We start from the raw sequence: 27,994 nt of genomic DNA on the forward strand, positions 1-27,994 counted from the left end.
TGAGAATTATGGTACTGTGTAATTTTTATTCTCTTTGTGGCATAGCTGGATATGGGTAATAGGACACAGCGTCACAATCTTTGCCACGAATGGTATGGCAGGCTTCCTGAAGCTTCCCATGTATATACGTTTTTCATCTTCAAAGAGCTTTGTGAGCACTCATTTACCACCACCTGCCTGGGAGGTAAGAATTACTCCCATTTTATAGATGGAGGAAGTGGAGGTGTAAGTGAGTTGCTTGAGGCCACCCAGGGAGTTTAGTCTCGGAGGCAGACCTGGAAGGCCCAGTGCTTTCTTTTTGGTGTTATGTCCCCTTGAGAGCCCCCGATCGGTGATGGCATAAATCTAAACACATCAAATAATCCTGAATAGGAAAGAGACACCAAGTCTGTCTTTTTTGTGGCTGTTTCTGTATCAAAGCCCTGGGAAATCCGGACATAGAGAGGAAGCCATTTAACCCTCCTGAGGCTCATTTTCCATATCTGTAAAATGGTGGTGATAATACCTGTCTGCCTCCTTTAGGGATGGTGAAAGCACCAAAATCAAAGCAAGCTAACAGGATCAAAACTTTGAAAACTAGAGAATTCTGCAAAAACTCAGGCATTATTATTGCCAAAAATGACTATGAGACTGCTTACTGAAGGAGTAGGGCTTTCTAATTGGAGATCTAATTCAATACTGTCGTGAAAGAATCCAAAATCAAGAGAAGAAAATAATATACTAGGGAAACATATTAGTGTTATATTTAAAATATACTTAGCAGACCAAGTGGCCAAACAAGTTGATCGTTAGTTTGCATAGGATGCAGCTAAAACTCGGCTCTCCTCATCCCTGAGGGCCATTGAACATGCCTGGGCTATGGAACATACCGATACTCTATTCCAAGCCACAGGTCCAGGTCGATGGTCTGTTCCCCTTCCACTTGGAGATGTAACGAGAGCTCTCTGCAAACCCTTATGGTGGCCTGGGGCCTCCCATGGCAGAGTGAAGAGAAAGCACGTTACTCCCTGAACTCTCCGCTCCCAGCACTATGGAGAAGGAGCACCGACCCTGGAAGGAGGGTTTGCAAAAAGGGAGCTTGTCTGGGTAGACAGATTGAAGAAAGGCTTCCTCTCTCCAGGCTGTTGCGGTTGCTCTGCAGCAAGGCTCACAGCCAGGTGCATTTCAGCCCCTACTTTTGCCCCCTCAGTTAGGCCACACTGGGCAGAGCACACCCTGCATGGCCATCTTTAGAAGCCCTGAAATAAGAGGGCCACAAAATTCTAGAAACCTGGCACTCTTGAAGTCCCTCCAGGGATCAAGGTGAAGACTCTGCAGCTCTCCCCCGACTAACCTTGACACGCAAGCCAGGCCACCATTCAGGCAGCTGCAGAAGCCTTTAATACCCTGGCAGTTTTAAACAGGGGATAAAATAAAGTGACTAATCCATAAAGGACTCAAGCCATTTTAGTGAAAATAAAATCAAATGCCTTAGGGTTTTCCTTTTTAATCTTTATTGATTTTTCTGCTTACAAAAGTAATACATGCTGGTTGTAAAAAATTCAAACATTAGAGAAATATGTAACATAGCAAGTGAAAAGTCCTCCATATTCTCTGCATTCCAGAAAAAAAAATCATCAACAGATTTGTGTAAAAGATAGGCTTTTTAAAGCACTAGTTTTTGACCGTTTTTGCAAGACACACAAAATTGGCTGACATTCATAAGCATGACAGACATGTTCCCATAGGTGTACTCAAGGTTCGCCCATCGGCCGTTTCCTGGCAAGCCAGCAGTAACCCCACCCCATTCAGTCCAATTCAAGAAAATACGTGATTGTGCAAGTGAGCTAGAGTGAACGATATTATTGGGTTAACCTTGGGTCCATATTAGTTTAGTTTTTATGTGAACAAATAAAAAACTTTAATTTTGTAAAACTTTTATTAGTAACCAATTCCCCGTGACACTCCTGCAACTTATTGCAACATACCACTGTGTTGTAGCAAACAGTTAAGCAGCAGTGTTGTGAAGGATTGCTGTGGTAGCTGGTAGGAACTGACTGTCATATTATTTGGAGGATAAGCAGCTTTTCTCTATCCCCACCTCAGAAAGAGCTTAAAGTCTGGAGGAAAGAATTTCATTTCACTATAAGGCAGGATTTCTTATCAACAACAACAATAATAATAACTACTATTTATTGACTGCCAGTTATTTCTAAGAACTATGTGATGGGCATATAGAGAGAATACATATAGAAAATGCTCATACAGATATCACATATATGGTATGCATTTATGTATCACATCCTTGAATCTTCAAGTATGAAACTGAGGCTTAGAGAGGTTAAGTAATTTGCCCGGCCTTAAGAACTGTCAAACGTTGGCACTGGTCATTTTAGGGTTAAAATTCTAACCAGAATTTTGTGAAACTGAGATCAGTGGCCTAGAAGGTTGGTGGTTATTTTTAGTTATAAACTAAGCGGATAACTCCCAGAAAGAGATCGTGACATCAATTCCTGAGTAGTGTGTTAAGTTTCAACAAACTACTTAAGGGATGTCTTTTGAGCCCCGGTTAGTGATTGCTTAACGAATGCAATGACGATGATGACAATGATGACAGTAACAATAAATAGTGATGCCTACCGCATAGGGTGTTGGAGGAGTGAGATATACTGCATAACACATTATTAGCACAAATACATGTAGATGTTATTATAAATTAGATTATTATTGAGAGATCACTACTCACAGAATGAAGTACTGCGTGCCTCTCATACAATTTTTATTTTTTAATTGTTTGGGAGAATGGGCATTGTCCTCTGGACCATGACATCTCCTAAGATAGGTCCTGAGGAATAAATGTCATCTTAAGAATGCTAGTGCCCAAGTTCTTGTTCCTTTGATAATTAAAAATTCAAAGCAAACTTTTTATAGACGTGCAGTGCTAAATGACAGCCTAGCCCCAAGGACCACTTGGTTAATTAGCACCCTTGCATTCCAGGATTTCCTGACGCCGGCTGCCACTTGTTGTCAGCTCCTTGAAACTGCAGAAATTTGCCTCTGCAGGTGTGGAGAGCCTGCTTGAATTACATAGGGTGCATCAGAGAGCAAATTATTTAGGCAATAGAGCTGAAAATGTGGGCAAATTAGAATTTTTCATAGCAAGATTGTTCATTGTGAAGCCAATTCATGATTATATGTGCGCATCTTGCTCCAGATATTCCACCACACAATAAATGTCTTTGCTGGGATGAATATGTATGTGGGCTAATTTAATCAATATACTTGTGAACGTTGACAGTAGTGCTGTCTGACAGAACTCATCCTTTGAAATGCTGGCTGAGTTAATGTGTGCAGTATATGTATGGGCCAAGATTCATAATTTGTGTTAAAAGAAGGTTTTCAGGAGACACCGCACTACCTGGTGGGAAACCAAAAAGCCTATATGATGAAAGGCAAAGGGCAGAGGGATTTTTGTCCTTCTCCTTCTTGTTGGACTGAAAACTCAAATTCACAAAACTAAACTGCCTCCTTTTGAAAAATTTGCAAGGCACTGACTGCATTTTTTTCTCATGGATTAATTTGAATTCTGGAAACTGACTAAAATGGGGGATGGGGAGGGCTTTTGTGCATTGTTGGATTAAATGAAGGGCTGAGCAAGTACCCTGCTCCCATCTGCAAATGCTCGCTTTTTGGGAATTTCAACACGTGTGATCAGATCACATTCAGAGGGTTTGCTTCTGGAGTAGGGGGATTTTAGTCATTTCCTAAAGAGCATTTGCAACTGAAATTGTCATCTGAGATAAGAGAGCCATGCAGGAGGGAGCCTAGGAGACTAGTTTAACCAATCAGAATACCTCAACTTGCTATCCAGAAACCCTTCTACCACCTTACCGTGAGATTCCCAGTGAAGCTTGTTTCAGTAAATTCTGATTCTTTAGCCCACTGGAACTAAGCACAGACACCATGGGGACAAAGATCTAAGTGAATGCCCCCCCCCCCCCCGCAGCCCTCTCCCCCAGTTTGGAAATACCAATCTACAGTGAGTCCATTTATCTTAAGCTTCTCGGCCTCCACAGATCTCATGACTGTCTCCGCTCAAATATCCTCCAGATCTGAAAACCCCTGTGAGCTGAAGCCTGACTCAGGCCATCAGTCCTGTGTCACAGTGGCACCAAACTCTGGGGTCTGTACTACAACCGCTCCCCACCCGCACCTACCGTCACACCCCCAGGGCCATGAGCCATTCCAAAGATGGAAGTGCTGGGGCCAGCACGGTACTCCCAAGGCCACTCCTATCATGAGCAGTCCTCCACGACAGACAGGCATCTTGGTCACAGCCTTAAACATCGTTACTTCACGTCTCATTAGTAATCCACCGTGAGTCCAGGCCAACTGGACAGGAATACTGCATATCATTTTCAGTTTGTCCAGATGCAGTTCTACTCAGTGTTCTCAATATGCCCTGCCCAGGGCCTTCATATTCTCATAGAGGACTAAGTAGACATGCTTGATCTCCCCCATTGTTAAGATGGAATAAAGGTAACTCTTAAAAGGCCCAAGTTTAGCATCAGGTAGTTTTGATGCCGACTTAAATGCTAGGACCTAAAGAGGTTTGTTCATCCCTAATTTCTGTCATTACACCTTGAGGTGAGACATGGGGAGAAGCAGCTCCAAGTAGGTCTTCATTTCATGTATATTCTGTTTAATGGGTGGTTCAAGGACTTTATGTTGCCTAATTTAATAATTAGGCATATTCCTAAGAATCAAGGTAGTGAGGCTAGTTCTTATTCTAGCCTACTCAATTCATGTAGGGAAAAGTAGGCAATAACTCAGCTGATTAACACCTTTCACGATTTCTCTACTTTCACTTGCCTTTTGTGCATCTCTGGAAAATGTTAGGCATAAGTCGCTTTCTCTAGAGTTGCGGATCTGTGGCACAAACCTTTGCCTTGACTATATTAAACATATCGGAAGGACTGTGAAGTATGAGACATTATTAGATTTCATATTTCATAAAGAATTTTTCTTGAAGAAATCAAGCCAAGTGTTAACATGAGGCACACTTGCAAATGACAATTTTTGTTGAATGCAACCTTAAGCATATTAAGTTGCTTAACTCAAACTATACCTATTAGTGTCCACAGTCACCATTATTGGGGTACTAGAAAGCCTCCAGAGTATAGAAAATACACTGGATGTGAGATTTGGAACCATCTTTAAATTTGGACAGGAAAGAAACTCAGTATGCAAGCACTAAAAACATGATGGATAAGTCATCACAGTACTTGTATTAGGCCCTGAGAAAGGGAGTTAGCAGTACACATGGTTTATAATGAGGTTAAATCCAGTAGTTTCATGTGTGCTGTAAGTACTGAACACAACATCACCTCAAATCCAAAGTAAGTGGTTGTGGAATTATCCCAGGATATGGGATTACATTAGAAGAAAGCGTGGGCTGTGTGTCTGTGTGTGGTACTTACACTGTGTGACATATTCTTTGGACAAAGAAATTACTGTGTATAAGGTCTGGGGCTAGGTAAGGGCTGTATAAAAATGAAATAGACTTGGGCACTTGCAACTGTGTTTCTGTGTGTAACTCAGTAGATAATCTAACATGATACCCAGTAGTGAAAACCATGGAAAATGAATTTAGCGTCATGACACATTCCAGGTAAACTGGTGACTGTTCCCATCCTGTCTATAGAAGCTCAGCATTGGTCTTTACTTCACATCTAAATTCTATTCAATAGTTGATCTAAGGATTTTCTTTTGCCTAATTATTCCTTATTTTTTTTATCCTTAATTTATGCTCTTTTTAACTTTGAGATATAATGTGTGTGCTCAGAAATGCGCTTTGCCTTATTTGAGAACTTTGGTGTGATACATTTTATTTGCTAGTCTTCTAGCATGAGGCATCTTTAAATAATCAGTTGGGTAGAAACACGTGCCCTCTGTACCAGGAACTAAATTTCCAATGTAAAGAACTCAGAAGCAATACATCCTATTTGTCAGGATTCATCATTATTAAATTCAAACAGGATATTAACTCTGTGGTTGAAAGGTTCTGATTGTACACAAATGGACTAATATTTAACACATGGCAACTGCGTTAATTTTTTAAAAGATAAGTAAGGAATTCTTACCATCATATATAACTTATTAATATTTTGAATTGAATCATTTTCCTAACTAGACCTGACTTTTTGGAGTGTATTTTTCTCTAGCAGTCAAGCTATAATGCTCAGCCAAGACAGATTTATGACCTTTTAAAAATAATGATAGAAAATGAGATTGGAGGAAACATTTCAGTATCTGCTTTGCTCTGAGGCCTAAACTGCGAACTCTCCAGTTCTTGAAGGCTTTGAAATGCTGATTCCAGTCTTCTTGTGGGTTCTTAAACACCTTCTCAAATGACCCATTTTAATAACCCGAAAGCTATTATATAACGAGCAGCCATAATTTAGTCCAGGGCTCTAGGGGGACCCTCACAGTTCAGCAATGAATAGTTAATGTAGTATAATGTTTAGCAGGTTATTAGTTTTCACTATACAAATGCTGATCAGGGAACGCTTTTATAAGGTGTTTAAAAGAAAATGTAATTAACTGGTTGCGTGCTTCTGTTGCAGCTCAAATTGAAATTATTCCATGCAAGATCTGTGGAGACAAATCATCAGGAATCCATTATGGTGTCATTACATGTGAAGGCTGCAAGGTAAGCCTTTTTAATTGTTGTTGTTTCTATTAATGTTAAAATGTATCTTCGTGATTTTTATGCCTCCACTTATGTCTTAAAATTCAACTCCTTAGAATTTTGAGTGATAAGAAATGACAGGACAGAAGAAATATTTTGGTGTTAAATTACAATTAAGGAAGTTATATATATTTTTACTCCTTCCTTCAAAATAATAGACTACAAAAAGGTATTTGAGCATTGCTTGTCACTTTCAACCCTAGAGTTGAACTGATGAGCAATCTCTGTGGTAACCTTTTTTTAAAAAGAGCTAACTCCAGACTTCTACAATGTCCCTGTCATAAGCTTATAAAAAGATATCTCCAGTAAGTTTAATTGGAATGTCATTGAGTCTTATTGTTAGCACACATATGTTAACACATCTGGTAAAATTGTGAGAAAGCTATCAGGAAGACCTGAGTTCCAGTCCTACTGCCTCCACTCGTCCATATTGTTTTAAGTGTGTCTTAATCTCTTTGTGACTCACTTGCTTCATTTTTAAAGTGGGTATAACACCTGATCTTCCTACTGTTTAGGACTATTCCAAGAATAGAAGAAGAATCTGTACATAAAAAAAGTCCTTACAAATGGTAAAGTGCTATTTAACTCCAAATATTATCAGTATTATTTCTGCTATGACTATTTTTACTATTTCTGACCTTGATCATGGGGCAGTGTGTACAGCACAGGCATAATGTGCAAATGGGAAATAGAGATGTTTATCCCAATAATTCAAGACCCCCCAAGCCCAGATTACCTCTATTATTCAAATCTCAATTTATTAAGATTTAAATCCTCATGCTTATATTGGAAGGGCCTTGAGACAGCTTACAGGATAAAACAGTGCAAAATAAACAGGAGAGAAGCTATTTAAACATTCAGGAGGCCTTTGAGACAGCCGATTGCTACAACCAGGCCTGAATCAGCCCTAAGGCTTTTTGAGGCTGAGTCAAAAAATAAAATCCACGAATTTGGTTAGCTTTCCTTTCGTTAAATTAGAAAATACAATGTTGTAAAATACCTATAGACACAAATGACTACTGAGAGACTTCAAGGAAATTAACCTCATAATTTTCTTAATTCTTCATTTCACTGTTAGTCATGGTAACATTTGCTAATTTGTACATGTACAGATGCTTCATGTTGATCCCATCTTAGCAAAGCTTGAGATCTCTGCATACTACAGAACCATCTGTGCCCTTTACTTCCAAAATCTGCCCTCCCTCAAAATTAGGTGACTAAATAAATAAATTAAGCAAAATGAGAGGCCAGGCATAGTGGTGTGTCCCTGTAGTCCCAGCTACTCAGGGAAGACTGATGCAGGTTTATCACTTGAGTCCAGGAGTTCAAGGTTACAGTGAGCTATGATCACACCACTGGACTCCAGCCTAGGCAATGGAGATAGACCCTCTCTCCAAAAAAGTAAATAAAAATAATGAAAAACGAAACAAAATGAAATAATCTGTCTGGCCTATGCCATCCCAGGTTATAAGGTGAGAGTGAGCTGCCCGTGGCCACTGTCATCGCATTGATTTTTAGAGTTGGTTTGGCTGACGTGGCCAGGTAGCCATTGCCTTTCACCCTCACCCTGTCTGTGTTCTGCCTCCCAAATCTGTGTCCCTGGTAGACATGCCATGGCCTTTCTCAATAGAGGGTTTAGAGACTGCAGTGCTTGCCTGCTGGGAGTTCCAGTGCTTTTTGTGCATTGCGTATCACCTGGGTGTCTTCTAAAATGGACAGGGTTCTAGGCAGCATCCCGGATGCCAGTTCGCTACTTGTCCCTTCATTCTGCCCAAAAAACTGATCGCTTCCTCTGAGTCTGTCAGTAAGGCAAGTGATTATCTCATAATTGATGGAAGTGATTATCTAGGAATCGAGTCTGGGAAAAGGACAAGGTAGGGGTAGGGGCTACTTCATATAAAATACCCCAACAATTTGGAAGATTAATTAACAACATGCTATTGAGTAAAACCTACGTTGACTGAGTACCACTGTTCACATAGGCACAAACAATGTGAATTTTCTTTTTACCCTTAACATTTATCATGACAAAAATAAAAGCAATAAGAAAACAAAAGGTATCCATTATACCAAAGTTGTCATTTTTCTAGATTCCCTTCCAGATCTTGTCTGCAGACCTCCTCAGTGCCAAAGTGGTTGTCAGTTATCTGTGGCTCTGTTCCTCTGCTCTGTTGACTTTATCCAACGAAAACCACAAAATAAATAAAACATACTTTTGTTAACAGATTGGGCCTATGCCTAGCCAGGGACCTGAACAATGTTATATGTTTATATTGGATACATACGCTATTTGTTCTCCATTATAATTTCCCTCTGCTATAACACTTTTATTCCTAGTTATAAAAATAGAAGTCAGACTTCTATTTTTGCCAATTTATGTTAATTATTTATCATGTTCTAACCAGGTAAAGGTGTTCCTATCATGATCAATTGTAAATAACTTTGCTGCGATAGTGTAATTAAACATAAGAAAAATTTCACATTAGACATATCAAATAGATATCTCATGAGAGAAAAAAGGTGATCAGTCATCTTCTGAGCTAATCATTTTGTGAATGTACTTTAAACTGCATTTTTAAATTAACAACCTGAAACCATAAGAAACTAGAGGACCTGTTTAATTGCTGAAATAATGATTTTGGCACATAGTTGCTAAGCATTGCGCATGAACAGCAAAAATGGTAGAAGCTTTGGTAGCTCTTGCTGTCGTTTCTGGCTGTTCCCGGCTCATCCTCTCCCCATCCCCTTTGCTGTCTGTAGAGAGACAGCAGGTGCCATGCTTCTGCTCTGACTCTGGAACCAGACTGCCCAAGTTGACATCCCAGCGCTGCTATTTACCAGCTTGAGCACCTATACCACCTTTCTGTGCCTCAGTTCCCCCATCTGTAAAATGAGGACTGTAATTTTAATAACTTCATAGGGTTGTCACATGCATTTAAGGAAAGTACCTGGAAGAATGCCAGGTGCATCACAAGCACTTACTGAGTTTTAGCTGTTGTTATCACTGTTACTACTAGGCAGACGTCTTGGTGGCTCGGTAATGCTGCTCTGTATAGTCGGATATTATTTCTGGGACATCTATGGGTGTCGTCTTGATTGTTGTGACCATTTGCAATGTGTTATGTAGAATCTGTCAATAAAAAAGAATACTATGAGCACTCCCTTGGGCCCAAGCACTATGTAAGCACTGTAAGGGATCCAAAGACATAGAAGACCGAATCTTTCCCTCAAGCAGTTTACGGTCTCGTTGTAGAGATGAGGCCTGTGTAGGGAAAGCTAAATAGCAATGCAAGAACTAACTATAGAGTAAGGCCACCATCTATGATATACTTAAGAAGCACATGTAAGCACATATAGGCTGGGCACAGTGGCTCACACCTGTAGTCCCAGCAGTTTGGGAGGCTCAGGTGGGAGCAATATGTGAGCACAGGAGTTCAAGACCAGCCTGAGCAATATAGTAAGACTCCATCTCAACAAAAAAATTAAAAATAAAAAAAATTGAGCAGGCATGGTGGTGTTTGCCTGAAGTCCCAACTACTCGGAAGTCTGAAGCAGGAGGACTGCTTAAGCCCAGGAGTTCAAGGCCACAGTGAGCTATGATGGCGCCACTGCATTCCAGCCTGGCAACAGAGCAAGACCCCTGTCTCAAAAAAAAAAAAAGAAACACATATCCACTAGGCAGCATACCTAGGTAGTCTAGAGGAGAGTTGGCCTAGCAAGGTTTCACTAAGGAGGAACCAACCGTGGGCTGGAGCTGAGGAAGGATTTTCCCAGAGAAGGTGGCTGGGAGGGCATTCTGTGCTGAGGAAGAAGGAGAACAAGGAATGGCAGAGGTGAAAGCCCAGAACTAGGGCAGTCTTGGTTGTATTTAGGGGACAGCACATAACTCAGTTTGATTGAAGCACAGGGTCACTTTCTGTGGCTAGTGGAAGATGAGGGTAGACAGGCACACCATCCTCAAATTTTTAAGGACTCCATTATGCCAAGGTTTTAATTATAAACATATTTCACTTGTTCTCTTGAAAGAATCAGGGAACAATGTATTGGCACTGCTTCAGCCTGAATATTGCATTTTGGAAGAACATATGTTAGAATCCAGGCCTGCAAGGTTTTTAGTTCTGTTCCTAGAGACATTTCTGAGCTCTTGGAAAAGAATTTAGTTTCAGCCTTGGGTGAGCATGATGAGGGGGCATAACGTGAGCTGGGGCAGGTCTGCCAGGGAGGAGGGGCAGGTCATGCCCCATGCCAGCGGAGGAAAAGGCCATAGTAACACTAGAGGCTGTAGATGTTAAAGTTCAATCTTCAAAGTGAATAAAAATATGAAGTGTTAGGAGGAAAATAATCATTGGTTAAGGTTTGCTTTTGAGAAATCATCTTGTTTGCCATTCAACTTCTAATGTCATGATGAGATATAGCGGCTGCTCAGATGATGAGGATGAACATTTGATCTCAAGACACACGTACACAGACGCACACACACACATTTTTTAATCCATATCCTTTTAGACATTTTGGCTATACAATTTTAACTGCAAGTTTTTGAATGATAATGCACAATCCAGTACTGGGGTTTGTGAATTGGTTTCTGATTACATTTAAAACCTTTTCCTCTTGATAAGACTAAGAATAAAGTGGCATTCATTTGTCCAATATATAGTCATCAGTCAGTACATTTAAGATGATGTCTTAGTCAAAGCTTCCTCTTCTACCCAGTAATTTGAGATAACAAATTATCAAATATATTTGCATTAACAATAACAAATATATTTTGTTAATAAAAAAGCCTTTCAAAAATATCTAGAATGTATAAGTGACAGCTTCCCCCACTGAAGTAGTTAAAGCCATTTCTGGAGCTTTTTATGTTTAGGTTAAAAAGCAGCTTTTATGAATGTTCCTTTTAGGCCCAAATTGTCTTTTAGAGGATTCTAATATTTTTATCTCGGTTGTGAAATGTCGCTAGCCGTGAACTAATTCCGTCCACTTTTCACCATTGATACATTCAGGCTCAACATTTTTATTTCAACGCTTTTTAATACGTGGCCCCAGTATTAGACCTAGGCATTTAAAATGAAAATTCGACTTGGGGAAGGACAAGCTGTTACTGCATCCTTACGATGCCTGAGTTTCGGTTCGGTTATACACAGACGGTAAGCGAAAATTTTTGTTTAGCTAAATCTTCCAGTCCTGTGATGAAATGTGCAAGTGGTAGGGTTATGTTAAACCCCAGTTTGCATCACGATGATTCAGATTTTTTTTTATTTGTTTGTTTAGATCTTAATCATGTCTCAGTAACTGCTGCCCTTCCTCAGCTCATAGAAAACGCCAGGCTCGAGGCCATGTTGTAGATCGGGCCCTGACACAGCACCTGGCTTGGGGCAGGTCCCACGTGCATGCTAGGGAATAACCATTGCTGAATGTCTTCGCTTGGATTGGATCTGAGTATGGCAAAACACAGTCAAAGCAGACATCGACACTTACCAAATACAACACGTGGGCAGCTTTAATCAGAGACCACTTGCGCATACAATTCTACAGGGAGGCCAGTCACTATTAAACAAAAACGTAGCTCAGGAAATCTGAATTTCTGTGATTTATTGCCGCCACATGTATGAGTGTAGGGCTGGACCAGCTAACTTTCGTGAATGAAGCTGCCTACCCTTTCTAAAGAACACCTTTTTTCCTCATATGCTTCTTTGAGCGCTTTTATTTCTGCCCTCCACCCAACTTTAATTTTATAATTTCATCTGCTTGATTTTAATACATGTGTGACCTTTGTTTACCCCTCAATAAAATGAAGTTATCCTCTTTTTCTCCCCCAGCCAGATAGTTAACTTTTGCCCCATGTTGATCCAAAGATATGTCTTCCTTCTCACCCCCATGCTTCTGAACATTCTCAACAGGAAGTTGCCAAGATAAATAAAATTGTAACATAGTACATACTTTCACATAGAAGATTCTCCACTGTTCTTACGTCCATTTTTCTTAGTCTCGGACATAAAATGAAAGGTAGACATACACCCACCTCAGCAGTCCCCCAAGTTCCCAATTTTTAGTTGTATTGGAAAATACAATAATTTGGGCAGGCAGATGAGCATTCATAATAAATCACAGAGTTATGAAGAAATCTTGGTTGTCAAAAGCAAGTGTGTAGCCGTTCCAAAGCGTCTGCCATTAGAATTCAGCAAGGCAGCTGTCAGCTGTTTTCTTGTAATTAAACAGCCAATGAGCAGCTAATTAAGACATATGTGTATACAGAAGTGGAAGTGGGTATGTTAATGAACTGTAGGAATCAATTCATTAAGTGAAAATTGTCAAAAGACCAAACATCAGATCAGCATTTCAGCCTGTGTTGCACTGAGAAGGAGCCCCACGCAGGAGGGGACAACTCAGAATCAACCCCCGTTCACCTTCCCAGCCATACCTACAGGGCAGCGTCCAACCAGTCCATACTCTTAGACAAAACTATTAAAAACTCCAGTAGGAAGTGTCAGGCATATTTCCAGGCTTTTAAAATATATCTAACAAATGAGTACTTTCCTACCTGTATGGAAACCTGGCATTTGATACCCTATAAAATGCCGTCTCCCTCATCTGAACCGTTGTAGGGAACTCGGGCTACAGAAATGAAAAGTGGGTTTTTGCTTGTTTGTTTTGTTGTTCATCTTTTGTTGTTGTTGTTGTTGTTGTTCAGTCAGCCCTACATGTTTGTCTTGGTGGTTTTTAGGTTGTATATTAAGAAGTCTATGGCCTTTGGAATAAGATGCACCTAGGATTCAGGAATTCAAATCCTGGGCCCTCCCCTCACCTGCTCTGTGACTTTGGGCATATGGCTTAACCTCTCTTAACTTAACTTTCTCATTTGTAAAGCAGAGATACATATCCCTACCTTGCAGTTGTAGGTTGCTGTGGATGGCAAATAATGATGGCAAAGTGTCCGACATGGTGCCTAGTGGGGAGTAGGTGCTCAGCATGTCGTCACCACTGTTTTTATCACTGCCACCATTTTTTCCTCTAGTTGTTCATTCAACAAGTATTTGTTGACTTCTCTAAGTATTGGGTTAGCTACTGGAAACAAAGAAACAAGGCAGTCAGTCCCTGGAAAAGGTAGACGATAATACCACAAGGTAAGGGCCAGGAGGGGGATAAATACAGGACTCTTAAGGGTACACATGGGAGGGGCCCCTCAACCAGCTTTGGGAGGGCCAAGGTCAGAGAAGGTTCCCAGAACAAGTGAATGTCTTCTCAGTGAATCCTGAAGGGAAGGAGGGAGTTTCTTTGGGGAACTGTGAACATAGCAGTTTAAGCTCGGTCGTTGTGTGACTTTGAGAAGAGCTGCCTGGACATGTGGTCATTGCCTGGTCATCAGCAGGGAGCCATTAAGGGCTCATAAGCAGAGAAGTGACTTGATGAGTGTGATGTTTTAGGAAGATACCTTTAGTAACTGTGAAATGGATTGGAGGGAATGAGAACGGAAGCAGGGGTCCCAATTAGGAGGCTGTATAATAACCAACTCAAGACATGGAAACTTAAGAAAACTGCAGCAAAGATGGAGACAAGTAGATGGATCTGAGAAACAGGAAGGTGCCAAGAAGCAGGCTAATTTGGTGATGCTTGGATATGGGTAGGGAGGAGGAGGCAGAGATTCAGTGAAGCCCATCTTTTTGCCTTGAGTAACTGAGGGAAAGATAATGCCTGTCACTGAGCAAGAAAACACTGGAGAGGATAGCTGGGAAACAGGCTGTGGGTCAAGATATATTCTCTTCTAGGTCGGGTGCAATGGCTCATGCCTATAGTCCCAGCACTGTGGGAGGCCTAGGCAGGAGGATCACTTAAAGCCAGGAGTTTAAGACCAGTCTGGGCAACAAAGCGAGACCCTGTCTCCTCTATAAAAAATTTAGAAATTAGCTAGGCACGATAGCATACACCTGTGGTCCCAGCTACTGAGAAGGCTGAGGTGGGAGGACCACTTGAGCCCAGGAAGTCGAGGCTGCAGTGAGCCGTGATAGCCCCATTGTACTCCAGCGTGAGTGACAGAGACTCTGTCTCTAAATATATATATTCTGTTCTGTGTCTAAATATATATATTCTGTTCCAGAAAGAAAAAAAAAAAAACTCAGCTAAAGTGTTTAGAACTTATGTAGGTAAGGGGAAAGTCAGTGGGGGCTCTAGAAGGCCAAACCACAACTTTGGGTGAATGCCTATCCAAAGTCAGGGGGATGCATTCAAACAACATGACGGGGAGCTGGTGACACAGCGAGGATGAGGCTCAGGCCAGCCACATGCTGGTAAGCTGTGAACAACTGGCTCTCAGGAAAGCAAAAAGTGTCCATCTGTATGTAGATAACTTTGGTATCTATCTCATTGATATAATTTCACATAATTTTCAAACAATAATAAAATATACAATATTCTTTATTTTAAATTTCATATAGACAAATAATTTTCACTGAATGCTCTCATGATTTTTGCTGAACTCTACCTCTATCCCCATGGTTACAGGTGAGGAAAGACTAGTTCCAACATGAATGTTGTTGATATTTTGTTTACATTAATGAATAAGAGAGTGAAACAACAAAGATATTTTGGAACTTCATTCATTCGCCAATGATGACATGAATAACCTTGCTGACTCAGTTAATCGTTTACAAATACCAGAAGAACATTTCTTCCATTTTTTGTGTTACTCACAGTGGGATCACTAGATATGAGGCACTGTTAAGTTTAATCTGCATTATTGTAATTTTCATCAGTTTTTTCTGTTTGTTTGTTTGTTTGTTTTGAGACAGAGTCTCGCCCTGTTGCCCAGGCTGGAGTGCAGTGGTGTGATCTCAGCTCACTGCAACCTCTGCCTCCTGGATTCAAGCAATTCTCCTGCCTCAGCCTCCTGAGTAGCTGGGATTACAGGCACCTGCCACCAAGCCTGGCTAATTTTTGTATTTTTAGTAGAGACAGGCTTTCACCATGTTGGTCAGGCTGGTCTGGAACTCTTGACCTCATGATCCGCCCACCTTGGCCTCCCAAAGTGCTGGGATTACAGATATGAGCCACCACACCCAGTCTTTTTTGTTTTGTTTTGTTTTGTTTTTGTTTTTTTAAGAGACAGGGTCTCACTCTGTTGCCCACGCCAGAATGCAGTGGTACAATCTTAGCTTAATGCACCCTCAAACTCCTGGGCTTCAACAATCTTCCTACCTCACCTTCCCAAGTAGCTGGGACTATAAACACATGCCACTACACCTGGCTAATTGTTTTATTTCCTGTAGAGACAGGATCTGTGTTGCTCAGGCTGGTCTCAAACACTTGGCCTCAAGTGATCCTCCTGCCTCAGCCTCCCAAAGTATTGGGATTACAGGCATGAGCCACTACATTGGGCCATCACTGTTTAAATCTAGACAATAAGCAAAATAACAAACCCTGATTTGTAGCATTTGCCAATTTCTGTGGTGTAAATAATCCCACCAATGGCCATTTTCAAGCCACCCGACCTGCTCTTTCACAGAATGCAGAGTAGGGAAGGGATGCACAGCAGCACAGCATGGTATAGTATTTCCACCTTCAGATATAAGGATAATTGATGTAGATAACCTGAAGAACACTGATAACAGTAAAATAATCATTAAAAAGTAGTTAATTTTTTTATATCAGGAATGTGTCAGTTAATGTGTAATAACATTTAATAACTAGCCTTAACAACAAAATTCCTGAAATGTTAGCACTCAGCTCTTGCAACTGGTATGGGCCTTCTCCTGAACACCATGGCCTCCACCCCAGTTTGCAAGCTCCCATCTAGTGGGGTCAGTGAAAAATTCATAGTGTGCAGTCATTTTTTCTCAAAGAAAAAGTATTAGGGAATAGAATTTCCAGAGAAGGTAAGGCACGTATCAGAAATAAAAGTCAGCACAAGGCGTTTTGAAAAGCTAGGTGAGATAAGGGAGGAAACACTGGAGAGATGTCTTTGAGACAGTAGGAATTGAAACAAAAGGTGGTTATGCAGGGACTCTGTGTCAGGAAATCAAGAATGTGTGACAGTGTTTCGTTTGTCCCACACTGAAGAAGATACACTTAAGTGAGAGGGCACTGGACTTAAAATGAGGACAAGAGATTAAGTCCCAGCACTGACCCTTACCAGCCATAGGACCCTGGACAAGTCATTTAACATTCTAAGCTTCATTTTTGTTTTTGGCAAATCAGAAAACTAGAATCAATCTCTGGTTCTTAACAAGAGGAAGTCAAAGTCTTCAGGGAGCTTTTTAAAAAATATGTACTATACAAATGACAATTTTGGCCGGGTGTGGTGGCTCACGCCTGTAAATCCCAGCACTTTGGGAGGCCAAGTCGGGCAAATCACAGGGTCAAGAGATTGAGACCATCCTGGCCAACATGGTGAAACCCTGTCTCTACTAAAAATACAAAAATTAGCTCGGTGTGGTGGTGCGCACCTGTAGTCCCAGCTACTCAGGAGGCTGAGGCAGGAGAATCACTTGAACCCCGGAGGCAGAGGTGGCAGTAACCCGAGGTCGCACCACTGCACTCCAGCCTGGCGACAGAGCAAGACTCCGTCTCAAAAAAAAAAAAACAATTCTTCTCTTTTTTGACCTATAAAAATGGCAATTTCTTATTGTTCAAACTATGTATGCCTGGACCACATCCCCAAGGGTTCTAGTTTGATAAATCTTAAGGTGTATCTTTTAAAAACTCTGTGGGTGTTTCTGATGCATCACCCATATGTGAACTACTGTACCTGATAACCTCTCAACTTCTTTCAGCGTCCAAGACCTGTTTGTTTTATTCTAATTTTCTATTTGCAATAGCTGCGTGTTAATATGCTGCCACTAGGTGGTGGTAGTGCGCCAACAGTCACACTAAGCATAGACTACCTGAAATGTATCATGGTGGCTTTCTGGTTCAAGCCCACCATGTTTGTAAATGCACATCTCCAGGTATTTTAATATCCATAAAAAGTGAACTTTTACGACAGCCAAGTAATTTGTTAGCCTATGTTTTAGAAATAACAAAATTGCCAAATTATGTACTTGATATCTTTCCCAGCTAACTCACAACTTCAGCACTTTTTTTTTAACACCTCCTCAGTTCCACCCAAAACTTCATGCCCTAGCTTTGTGCTTCCCCTGCTCTCTGTATGACCTCCAAGCCCTGGAATTCATCTTTCAGCTCACTCACTTCTTAATTCTTTTGCAGGATTTCTCCCCAATCAGACAGAATCTCTCTCTGTACTTAGAAGTACTTGAGGTAGGAAGGTACCTACCACACTTCCTACTTTTCTTCTTCTTCCTCTCTTCTAACCTTTCTTCCTCTTGTGTGTTATTTAACTCTTAGTATTTTATCTGTTTAATTTTCCAAACCCTTAATCCTCTGAGAACCACCCCCACAAGGAATACTGAAAAGAAGAGGTTTTTAAAAGAAAAATCAGCAGCAACCCAAACCCTCATTCTTCCTGAAATGCAAAGTTCAGTATTCGTCTGAGTCATGGAGGTTTACTTACCCTGCTTCTCCCTTCTCAGCTCTCACCTTATAACCCCACTTCACCTCTCACGTCTGATATTTGATAGTTCTCCTTGTGGGCATGACTCTGTTGACTTAATCCAAAAGAAAGATCTCCTTTCTGGTTCTTAGCTATGCCACTCCCAGAACTTTTCAGCAGGCATTTGCTCAGCTGACTTACTTGAGGTATAAATGATGCTGTAAAGAATAAGGCATGTCTGCTTGCGTGCCTGCTTTCCCCAAATCCTCAAACTGAGACTTCCAAATAAGGATAATCCTTTTCCAAGCAGATAGTGTGCAAGCTGGACATTGGTTCCAGCCACAGTGCCACTGCTCAAAGCACATACGGAATGCTTCATGAGTTTGCCTTGCAATTTCTGGCATAATTACACAGACATCTTTAATGATAGTTATTCGGTGCCCTTGCAGTAAGTTTCATTGTTTGTTTGTTTAAAAGAGCTAAAGTGATTTAGAAATAAGTAAGGTGAAGTAAATGGGGCAGAATAGTTCTGGTCAGAAATGAGGAAAAATGATGGACTCATGAGACTGATTTTCTTATGTGACTCCTAATCCAGATCAGGAGACAACTGCAGAAAGAGATTTTGTAAAATGTCTGGGCGGTAGGAAGCTGGATCAGCTAAAGGTGCTAATGTGAGGGAAAACACTAATTTCAGAGTAGATCGCTCTTGCTACTTTACTTTGTATAACTTGTTTTTTACACTACCTAATTTAATGGTTGCCCTGTATGAGAACAACTAAGGAGGAATTCTTTTGACACACAAGAGAAGCAGAAAAACAAAACAAGATGACAGTGTAAGTTCTGGAGTTAAACTATGTGAAGTCATATCCTGGCTTTACCCCATGCTAGAGCGGGGACTCTGAGCAAGTCACTACACCTCTCTAAGCCTCTGTTTTTTTCAGCCTTAAAACCAGGGAAATGATAGCATTTGCCCAATATTGCCCTTGTCAGAAGTAAATGTCACAATCTGCATAAAGCATAGAGTGCCTAGTACAAAGTCAGTGCTGTTTCAATGGTACTTGGGATTTGTTTTAATCAGGTATCGTAAGACACACATATGGAGATGACTGTCACGAAGGAAGAAGTTTGTTACACAGTAGTCCCCCTTAGCCTCAGGGGGATGCCTGAAACTGTGAACCTTTTAGATACTATTTGTTCTCATACATCCAGACTTGTGATAAAGTTGAACTTATAAATTAGGCACGATGAGAGATTCACAACAACAACAACATAGAACAATTATAAAAATATACTGTAATAGAAGTTACGTGAACATGGTCTGTCTTTGCATCTCTTCTCTTTCTCTCTCAAAATATCTTAATATTCTTTTACTGCAATTGACGCAAGTAACTGAAACGAGGAAAGCAAAACAGTGATTAAGGAGGGACTGCTGGACTCACAAATCCCTAGAGACAGGGCCCATGCCACGCCATACAGGGGACACACGGGGAAGCGCCAGGGTCTGTGAAGGGGAGAGGGATGTGGAGAAACACTGCCAAGAGCCCCCACTGTTTTCCACAGGAAGGAAGGCGCAGCAGGATGAGCAGGTTTAGGATAAGTGGCTAGTTTGAATCATTACAGATGGCGCTAGGGGGTAGGGGCTGTCCCTAATTGACTGGTACCTGACCCTGGTGTGACCGGGGCAGGGGAATCATGGCTAGAAGCATAAGGGCCTGATGAAGAAGGTGTCCTGGATATGGGCTCTGGCCCGCTTGGTTTTGTGTGAGAGGTGGTTGACAGCAGGTTGTTTGCTGTATGTAGGAGTTTTCCAGCCCTGAAAGGGCAGTCCCTCCAGTGTCTGCAAAGCCCTAAGATGTCTGCATCCAAAATACAGAATAAAAAGATATGGTTTAATACAAGTACTCATTAAGACTGATAATCTGTCATCATTATCCTCATGCCTTTAACAGCAGAGCTAACTGATGATTAATATATGGTTTCTGCGTTAACAGTCTTGGACTTTTTTAATGGTGGATGGAAGTTAATAAGTGTATGCAAACTAAAAAGTGGCATCCTTTTCACTAATGACCCAACCATTATTCAAGAGCTGTGTCTAGTTCGGGATTTCAGACTTTTGAAAGAAATGAAGAAATAATAACAGATACAGGGGCTCGCACTTGTAATCCCAGCTACTTGGGGGGCCAAGGTGGGAGGACCACTTGAGCCTAGGAGTTCGAGACCAGCCTGGACAACATAGCAAAACCCTGCCTCAGTTTTAAAAAAGAAAACAAGAAGTAGTAGTGAAGAAATTGGAGAGGATTCTGAGAAGAAATATGCAAGGTGGAAAAGAGCCTAGAAAGAAAAGTGACAGATGCTGCGATCTGGTCTTCAGAAGAGATATCTAGGAAACAGCATGGTAGCCCTCAAGTACTAGCTCCACTTAAAGATTAAAAAAAGATCATTCAGACATTCCCCATATTTGGTGATCATAGAAGAAACTGTAACAGGCTTAATGTGAAGCAAACAAAATTCTACTTCAGCTAAAAGAAAAGCAAATAAATTCCTGATTTTAGGCATCCACAGCGATGCCTTTACAGAAGAGTATGACGGTGAGAGAGTCTCAAGAAGGAGATAAACACCTTTCAGCTTGGACAGAGATTATGTGTCTCAGAGGAAAATGAATACCTACACAGCTGACCTCTTGGTATCTCTTTCTAAGGATTATCTGCCTCTGTGACCATTTATATTTTCTTGAATTCTCTCTAGTAAGCCCCAAAGAAAGCTTTACTTCTTACTTCCTTTTCACAGGGGAAACACACACACATAAACAATAAAATAAAATAAAAAACATAGCTTCAGATATTTTTCAGAAGAGAGAGATTGCTTTACAGAAGAGGCGGGACTTGATCGAGGGTAGAGTTAAAGTACAACAGAGAGCCAGTCTGAGACATGAGGCCCCCAGCCTTGCCCATGTCAAGGTTAGCAAGCAGCTTGGCTGAAAACAAGAGGAGTGAGAAGTCAGGGTCCTGCCCCGTCCCATCCCAGGTTGGATTTTCCAAAGAACTGGAAACTGAGGTCATATACATCAACTTGGTTAACAAAGGCCCCCAACCATTACAAAGGAAGGCAGGTGCACTTCTCAAGCTGCCCACATACCTTCCCACCTGCCTATTGTCGGGGGAAAAAAAGCACAGATAAACAAAAAGAAAAATAAAATCTGATTGGCCCCACCAACTAATGCCAACAATTTGGGGCATAATTTTCCAAATCTTCTTTTATAGTAAATATATGGGTGCCCTTTTTCCCCCAAAACTTGGATTATACTATGTGTAGCTCTTTAGTTGCTTTTTAAAAAATTCAATGGTATATTTTTATCACCTTTTTATATCAATATTTCTGAAATACCATTTGTAGTGGTTGCTGAATTCCACTGTATGAGTATACAATATGACTCTTTTAATTCAGTAATGTTGGACAATTAGGATCTTTCTACATTTTGTATATTACAAATAGTACTGTGAAGAACACCCTTGTAGGAAAATCTTTGTACCATTCTTAATATTTCTTTAAGGTGTATTCCTTAAAAGGTTAGCTCAGTGGGTAGGCTTTTTAAAAATTTTTCATACAACTGCCAAATTGACCTCCAGAAAAATCGTTTGGTGGGAGAGCACCCTTATCAGTTTGCCTGCCACTCTGTTGGTTCTTTAGGATTTTACCTCTCCCCACTAGTGTCGCCCTCGTTGGGGTCATCTGTCTTCACAATTAAAGCTTTGAAGATAATAATCATCTTTTGTACCCTTCACGGCTTCGCTTCATGGAAATGACTCTACTGATCTTATTTCTTTTCTGCATACATCCCTAGTTTGCAAAACCACTGAAAGATAAATCAGCAATAAAAAGATAACAAGGTGGCTCATGCCTATAATCCCAACACTTTGGGACGCCAAGGTGCGAGAATCACTTAAGGCCAGGCATTCAAGACAGGCCTGGACAACACAGTGAGACCCCCCATCTTGACAAAAAAAAAAGTTTATATATATATAAAATTAGCTAGGCATGATGGTGTGCACCTATAGTCCCAGCTACTCAGGAGGCTGAGGAAGGAGGATGTCTTGAGCCCAGGAATCCAGCCTAAGTGACAGAGCAAGACCCTGACCCCTCCCCCGAAAAAAGCCCCTGTGTGTTTGGAAAATAAGGAATATGCTTCTAAATCACATCTGGATTAAAGAAGAAACCTACTGAAAATTAGAACACATTTTTCACTGAATGAGAATGAAAATACTACATAGTAAAGCTTTTGGGTTGCTTTTAAAACATCACTAAAAGGAAAATTTGACACTCTAAGAATAAACAGTGAAAATTAATCAGCTAAAAGTACAGCTCAGGAAGTTAGCAAAAACAAACAAACAAAAATAAAGTTATTGAGGTCAGTAGCTCCTTATACATCTTTGTATCCCCTCTCATTTCCCAAACAGCGCTTGACACATGAGAGGAACTTGATGAGCATCGGACTGGATTTGTTCAATCTTTAAAGGCCACAGTTCTGAATATGTGGTATTTCTAAACTGTCAGGGATGAAGGAATATTTCCAATCTGATTGATCTGCCAAAATAATCCATCCAAGTGTTATATAATGCTTACAATAGTAGATTCGGACTTGGGGAGTGAGAAACGCCTAAAGGGCCATGTGTTGAAGTGGGCTAATGAAGACTACCATGGTTCACCAGGTTCACAGTGCCCTAGGTTATGGTATGGCTGCCTTTTCCTTAACTTGGAGATTCCAGGGAAGTGTTTTGTGTTCATTTTACAAAAAAATCTCTTGGAGATAAAGGCTAAAGGTAAGTCCCTTTGTATCATTCCATCAGGCACATTGCTTTTGATCATCAGAAGCCAAGAACAAGGACCTGGTCCTATGCCTTGTACATGGGCAACTGTCTGTTGAAGTTAAAGAAAGTTTTGCATGTATAAGGGATGGAGGATTAGGCCCTGGGGATCAATTTTACTCAAGGAAAAAGAAGTGACTTTAATTTCATTAATGGTCTCCTGGATGATTCTGCTACAAGTTTAATTCTCCATTAAATATTAATGCCGCTCAGCGCTTAGCATCCTGCCTTTAGTATCATACCACTCCCTCTGACACTAACCTGTTTTATATTTTATAACCATATCACAGGGTTTTTTCAGGAGAAGTCAGCAAAGCAATGCCACCTACTCCTGTCCTCGTCAGAAGAACTGTTTGATTGATCGAACCAGTAGAAACCGCTGCCAACACTGTCGATTACAGAAATGCCTTGCCGTAGGGATGTCTCGAGATGGTGAGCTCTCACAGCTTGAGTTGTACAGTTGCACGGGGTTGTGAAAGTGCCTTCTAAAACCTGGACTCAGATCTGCCAATATCTGCCCTGCCTGTCCCCTCCTCATTATTCCACCTTATGTTCCCCCACCCCCCTTCATTATTCCACCTCATGCCCCCCATGCTCCTCTGGCAGCTTCATAGAACTCACAGCAGCTGCTTCCTCCTCCTTCTCCTCATCCTCAGAGTCAGCCAGCTGGCTGATGGGTGGGGGTGGGGTGGAGGAGAAGTGTCTCGTGGTCAGAACACCTTCAGTTTTTTTTTTTTTTGAGACAGAGTCTCGCTCTGTCGCCCAGGCTGGAGTGCAGTGGCCGGATCTCAGCTCACTGCAAGCTCCGCCTCCCGGGTTCCCACCATTCTCCTGCCTCAGCCTCCCGAGTAGCTGGGACTACAGACACCCACCACCTCGCCCGGCTAGTTTTTTGTATTTTTAGTAGAGACGGGGTTTCACCGTGTTAGCCAGGATGGTCTCGATCTCCTGACCTTGTGATCCGCCCGTCTCAGCCTCCCAAAGTGCTGGGATTACAGGCTTGAGCCACCGCGCCCGGCTAGAACACCTTCAGATTTTTGATATTTCAGCCATTATAGGTGGGTGGATTGATTGACGGTGTCATCTGAGGCCTTACTAAAGATGCCTCCTCTAGGCATTTTCTCCCGCGGGAAATGTGAACCACAATTGTTACTTGCTTTACACTAGTAAGTATTGGAGGTTGAGATGAAGCCGCTTTTATGCTAACTGGATATTTTGAATCACATGCCAAAGGCAACTATTTGTACATACAGAATGTGTGAAAATAGTGCAAAGCATGCCTCAATGACAAGTGTTCTTTTAATTAAAGCTACTTTAAGGAATAGAGACATCTATCATTCAAGTATAAAACGTTTCAAGATCTTCCTGGAAAACTATCTTAAGTACACTGAATAATCGACACCAGATTTCAAGACAGTTATGCTTATACGTGGAAACTGGGCAGAAAGCACAGCGGGTCCATTTTAAGGATTTTTCCAAATATACCAGCTGGTTCTCTTAAGAGATCCCTTTGAAGGAAAATGTCTCCTCCAATGGAATTTCAGCCTGTGGAAAAATACTTCAGAATGCGGAGCAGGCTTTCCAACAGTCTGCCTTCCCCGTAATCTGATGTTCTTAGCGCCTGGAGACCTACATAGGCACGAGTTCACTTTTGTTGCTGCATATTCTAAGAGGCCACTCTGTGCACCACTACAAAAGTGAAGCTTTTGTCATTGGAAGATACAAATCACAGACCTTCCACCATATTCTCAGAAATTCCTGTGACATGCAACTCTGTAGATTTCATCTTCTGATGGTACTAAACTGACAAAGTTAGGTATATCTCATCCATTTGTAAGTTCAAATCACAAGTTGTGTGTGCATTTTCTCAAGAGCTGGTCCCTTTATTTCACTTACAGGATATAATTACTGTTGTTAATATTAAGACAAAAGTTAAATCATAACTGCAGAGTCACAGCAGAAAGTTTCACCTTTGGGTATTAGGCCCCTTAGGTGTCCTAGAAAATTTTTTCCAAAACATTAAGCACCTTCAGTATGCCTTCTGAAAATTTTGCATACAAGAAATAGCACAAGTTGTTATAGGTATAGAATGAATTCTGGAGGTTATGAAATTATGGTTCTGAAACTCAGAGCCCATATCAGCCTGGCTGCTGCCTGAGCAGCCCCACCCAGGTTTGTTATCTGAGTCGTGGAAACTGGAAAGTGACCAGTATTCCAGCTCACTTCTTTCCTCTGTGAACAAGGACAGCGCGTCCTCTTTGGCAAGAAAAGAATTCACCACCTGGCCACTGTGGGGGCCTTGGTTCCCAACTTCGTGTCCATCTATCCTGCCTCCTGCCCTGGACTCTCATAACTATGATCATAGTCAAATGGATGAATGCATCCACCCCATCAGCTATAAGTTTAATCACAATCTATTAGGAGAACTAAGTCCCTCCAGCAAAGGCTGAGTCTAGCTGAAAAATCAATGAGTTCATGGAAGAAGTCAGACCAGGAAATCATAGGGTTTTTTGTTTGTTTGTTTTTGTTTTCAATTATCTTGGTGTTTCACAAGAATTCATTTGAAATTCTGAGTGAAGTGGAAAGTTACTATAGTGATGGCTCCACTTTAAATATGGGGACACATCCCAAAGAGAAGCATTACAAACAGAAATCTGCCCAACAAGGATTATATATTATAAGGATCTTATATTATAACCCCGTATTTGTCCTTTCCAAATCCTGATGCTGTGATAACTTGAGGCTAAATGAAAACAGCAGAAAGTGTTTAAAGATGGGTCCGGCTGGGTGTGGTGGCTCACACTTGTAATCCCAGCACTTTGGGAGGATGAGGCTGGAGGATTGCTTGAGCCCTGGAGTTCCAGACCTCAAGCCAGGGCAACATAGTGAAAATCCACCTCTACATAAAGTGAAAAAATTAGCTGGATGTGGTGATGTGCACACGTGATCCCAGCTACTTAGGAGGCCGAGGTGGGAGGATCGCTTGAACCTTAGAAGGTTGAGGCTGCAGTGAGCCATGTTCACATCACTGCACTTCAGCCTGGGTGATAGAGAGCAAGACTCTGTCTCTAAATAAATAAATAAAAAGATGGGTCTCAGGGTTCCACAGGGGCTGCCATGACCCATGAGTGGAGGAGGGGCTTCTTGGGTCAGGTACTCTGATGTAATTCAAAGAATGAGAGAGGCCTCGTCCAGTTCATTCAGACCTCACAATGCAGCTGCAGAATGAGCCATTTGATCAGGGAGGACTGTCAGAGCGCACAGGGCGGTGAACTGAATGGGCGCTGAGGTTTGGCTGCTCACTCCTCGATGAACCCTGTGAGTCTGTTTCCCTGCACCTTGGTCTGCACGTGGGAGAGAAAGAGGCAGCCTAAAGCAGCTGCACAGAGGGAGAGTGAACAGCCCATTAAGTTATCAGTGGGGCCCAGTGGGTAGAGTGGGGATGTGACAGCAGGAAAACAGGTGGCATCTCCCCGGGCCTCTCCTACCTGCACCAGGTCTCTTTCTGAAATATGAGTTTCTCTGGGATGTGTGTTTGCTGTTGGGGAGCTGGAGTGAGCCTGTGTGGGTTGGAACTGTTTTCACCTCTGAATATGTCCTTATTTTGTGGTCATGCAGTTTTGGATTGAGATTGTCTGAGACTTCAAAGGAAACCCCAAAGCTCGCAGGAGAGAATATTGAAGAAAAGAGCATTGTATGTAGTATGGTTTGGCTTTTTTCTTCCAGCTGTAAAATTTGGCCGAATGTCAAAAAAGCAGAGAGACAGCTTGTATGCAGAAGTGCAGAAACACCGGATGCAGCAGCAGCAGCGCGACCACCAGCAGCAGCCTGGAGAGGCCGAGCCGCTGACGCCCACCTACAACATCTCAGCCAACGGGCTGACGGAACTTCACGACGACCTCAGTAACTACATTGACGGGCACACCCCTGAGGGGAGTAAGGCAGACTCCGCCGTCAGCAGCTTCTACCTGGACATACAGCCTTCCCCAGACCAGTCAGGTCTTGATATCAATGGAATCAAACCAGAACCAATATGTGACTACACACCAGCATCAGGCTTCTTTCCCTACTGTTCGTTCACCAACGGCGAGACTTCCCCAACTGTGTCCATGGCAGAATTAGGTAATGGCATGCATGCTTCTCCTGGGATGCTCTGTTCATGCCCTTTGAAGTGAAAGGGGCATGTCTGACTTTCCTCTAATGAGTTCTGCTAAATGTTGCAATTCACCTTTACCATTTGGGCCGCTTCATTTTCTGCCCTGCCCCCTTGCTTTTGACCCTCTGCTGTTTCCCATGGTTTATCCAATACCTGCACTGACCTCTCAGCATTAGAAATGGGACAAAACCAACGGAAGCAGTCTTTGAATTCTGCAGAAAACTGGAAGCTCAGGAAATGGCTACATTAACTTCATTCGTGGTTTAGTTAAATTTCAGGGATTGCTTTATACCTAAGGTGACAAAAAAAAATGGCAGTCCACAAACTGAACTTGGCTCATAGACGTATTTTTTTGACCAGTGCAGTTTTAAAATTTTTGAATCAGTTGCTAATATTTACATTTGGATAATTATACCCAAAAGTTCAGATTTTTTAGCTTCTTGTGGGAGGGGAAAAAATGATCTATTTACAGTGGGCCAACATTTGTGAATGTCAACAGCCAGGGGCTTACACCTTTCAATGGGCCCACCCCACTCCTGCCATTTATATCATATGCACAGCCCCTGTAGGCATCTAAGTTTTGCAACTCTGACATGCAGTATAAATGTTCAACAGAAATTAGCTTCTTTACTTACCAGAATGATCTGATGATGGATATTGGTGACAAAATTGATGTAATTCATATAAGGCTCACCATACAAAAGACAAAAAACTGTCCTTTTCTTATTGCTGGAACATTACTGCTTCTTGGGAGATGTGACCTA

At 41.6% G+C, this 27,994-nt stretch overlaps 1 protein-coding gene and 1 long non-coding RNA gene across 5 annotated transcripts in view; one reads left to right on the forward strand and one right to left on the reverse strand.

The window, feature by feature from the left end:
• Positions 1–27,994, forward strand: part of RORA (RAR related orphan receptor A) — a 356,396-nt gene that overhangs the window by 305,485 nt on the left and 22,917 nt on the right. For all 4 annotated transcript variants that reach the window (XM_023228591.2, XM_023228593.2, XM_023228592.1 and 1 more), the window contains 3 exons: positions 6,606–6,691; positions 23,365–23,506; positions 26,801–27,196. In XM_023228591.2, coding sequence (XP_023084359.1) covers positions 6,606–6,691; positions 23,365–23,506; positions 26,801–27,196 — 624 coding nt within the window. The remainder of the gene's footprint in view (positions 1–6,605; positions 6,692–23,364; positions 23,507–26,800; positions 27,197–27,994) is intronic.
• On the reverse strand, positions 1,489–27,993 carry LOC111553663. Its single transcript, XR_002735028.2, has 3 exons — positions 27,866–27,993; positions 9,679–9,860; positions 1,489–8,905 (listed from the first exon to the last, which is right to left on the reverse strand). It is a non-coding gene; the product is annotated as an uncharacterized LOC111553663 (long non-coding RNA).

Source organism: Piliocolobus tephrosceles, chromosome 6, assembly GCF_002776525.5.
Source record: "Piliocolobus tephrosceles isolate RC106 chromosome 6, ASM277652v3, whole genome shotgun sequence".
NCBI lineage: Eukaryota > Metazoa > Chordata > Mammalia > Primates > Cercopithecidae > Piliocolobus > Piliocolobus tephrosceles.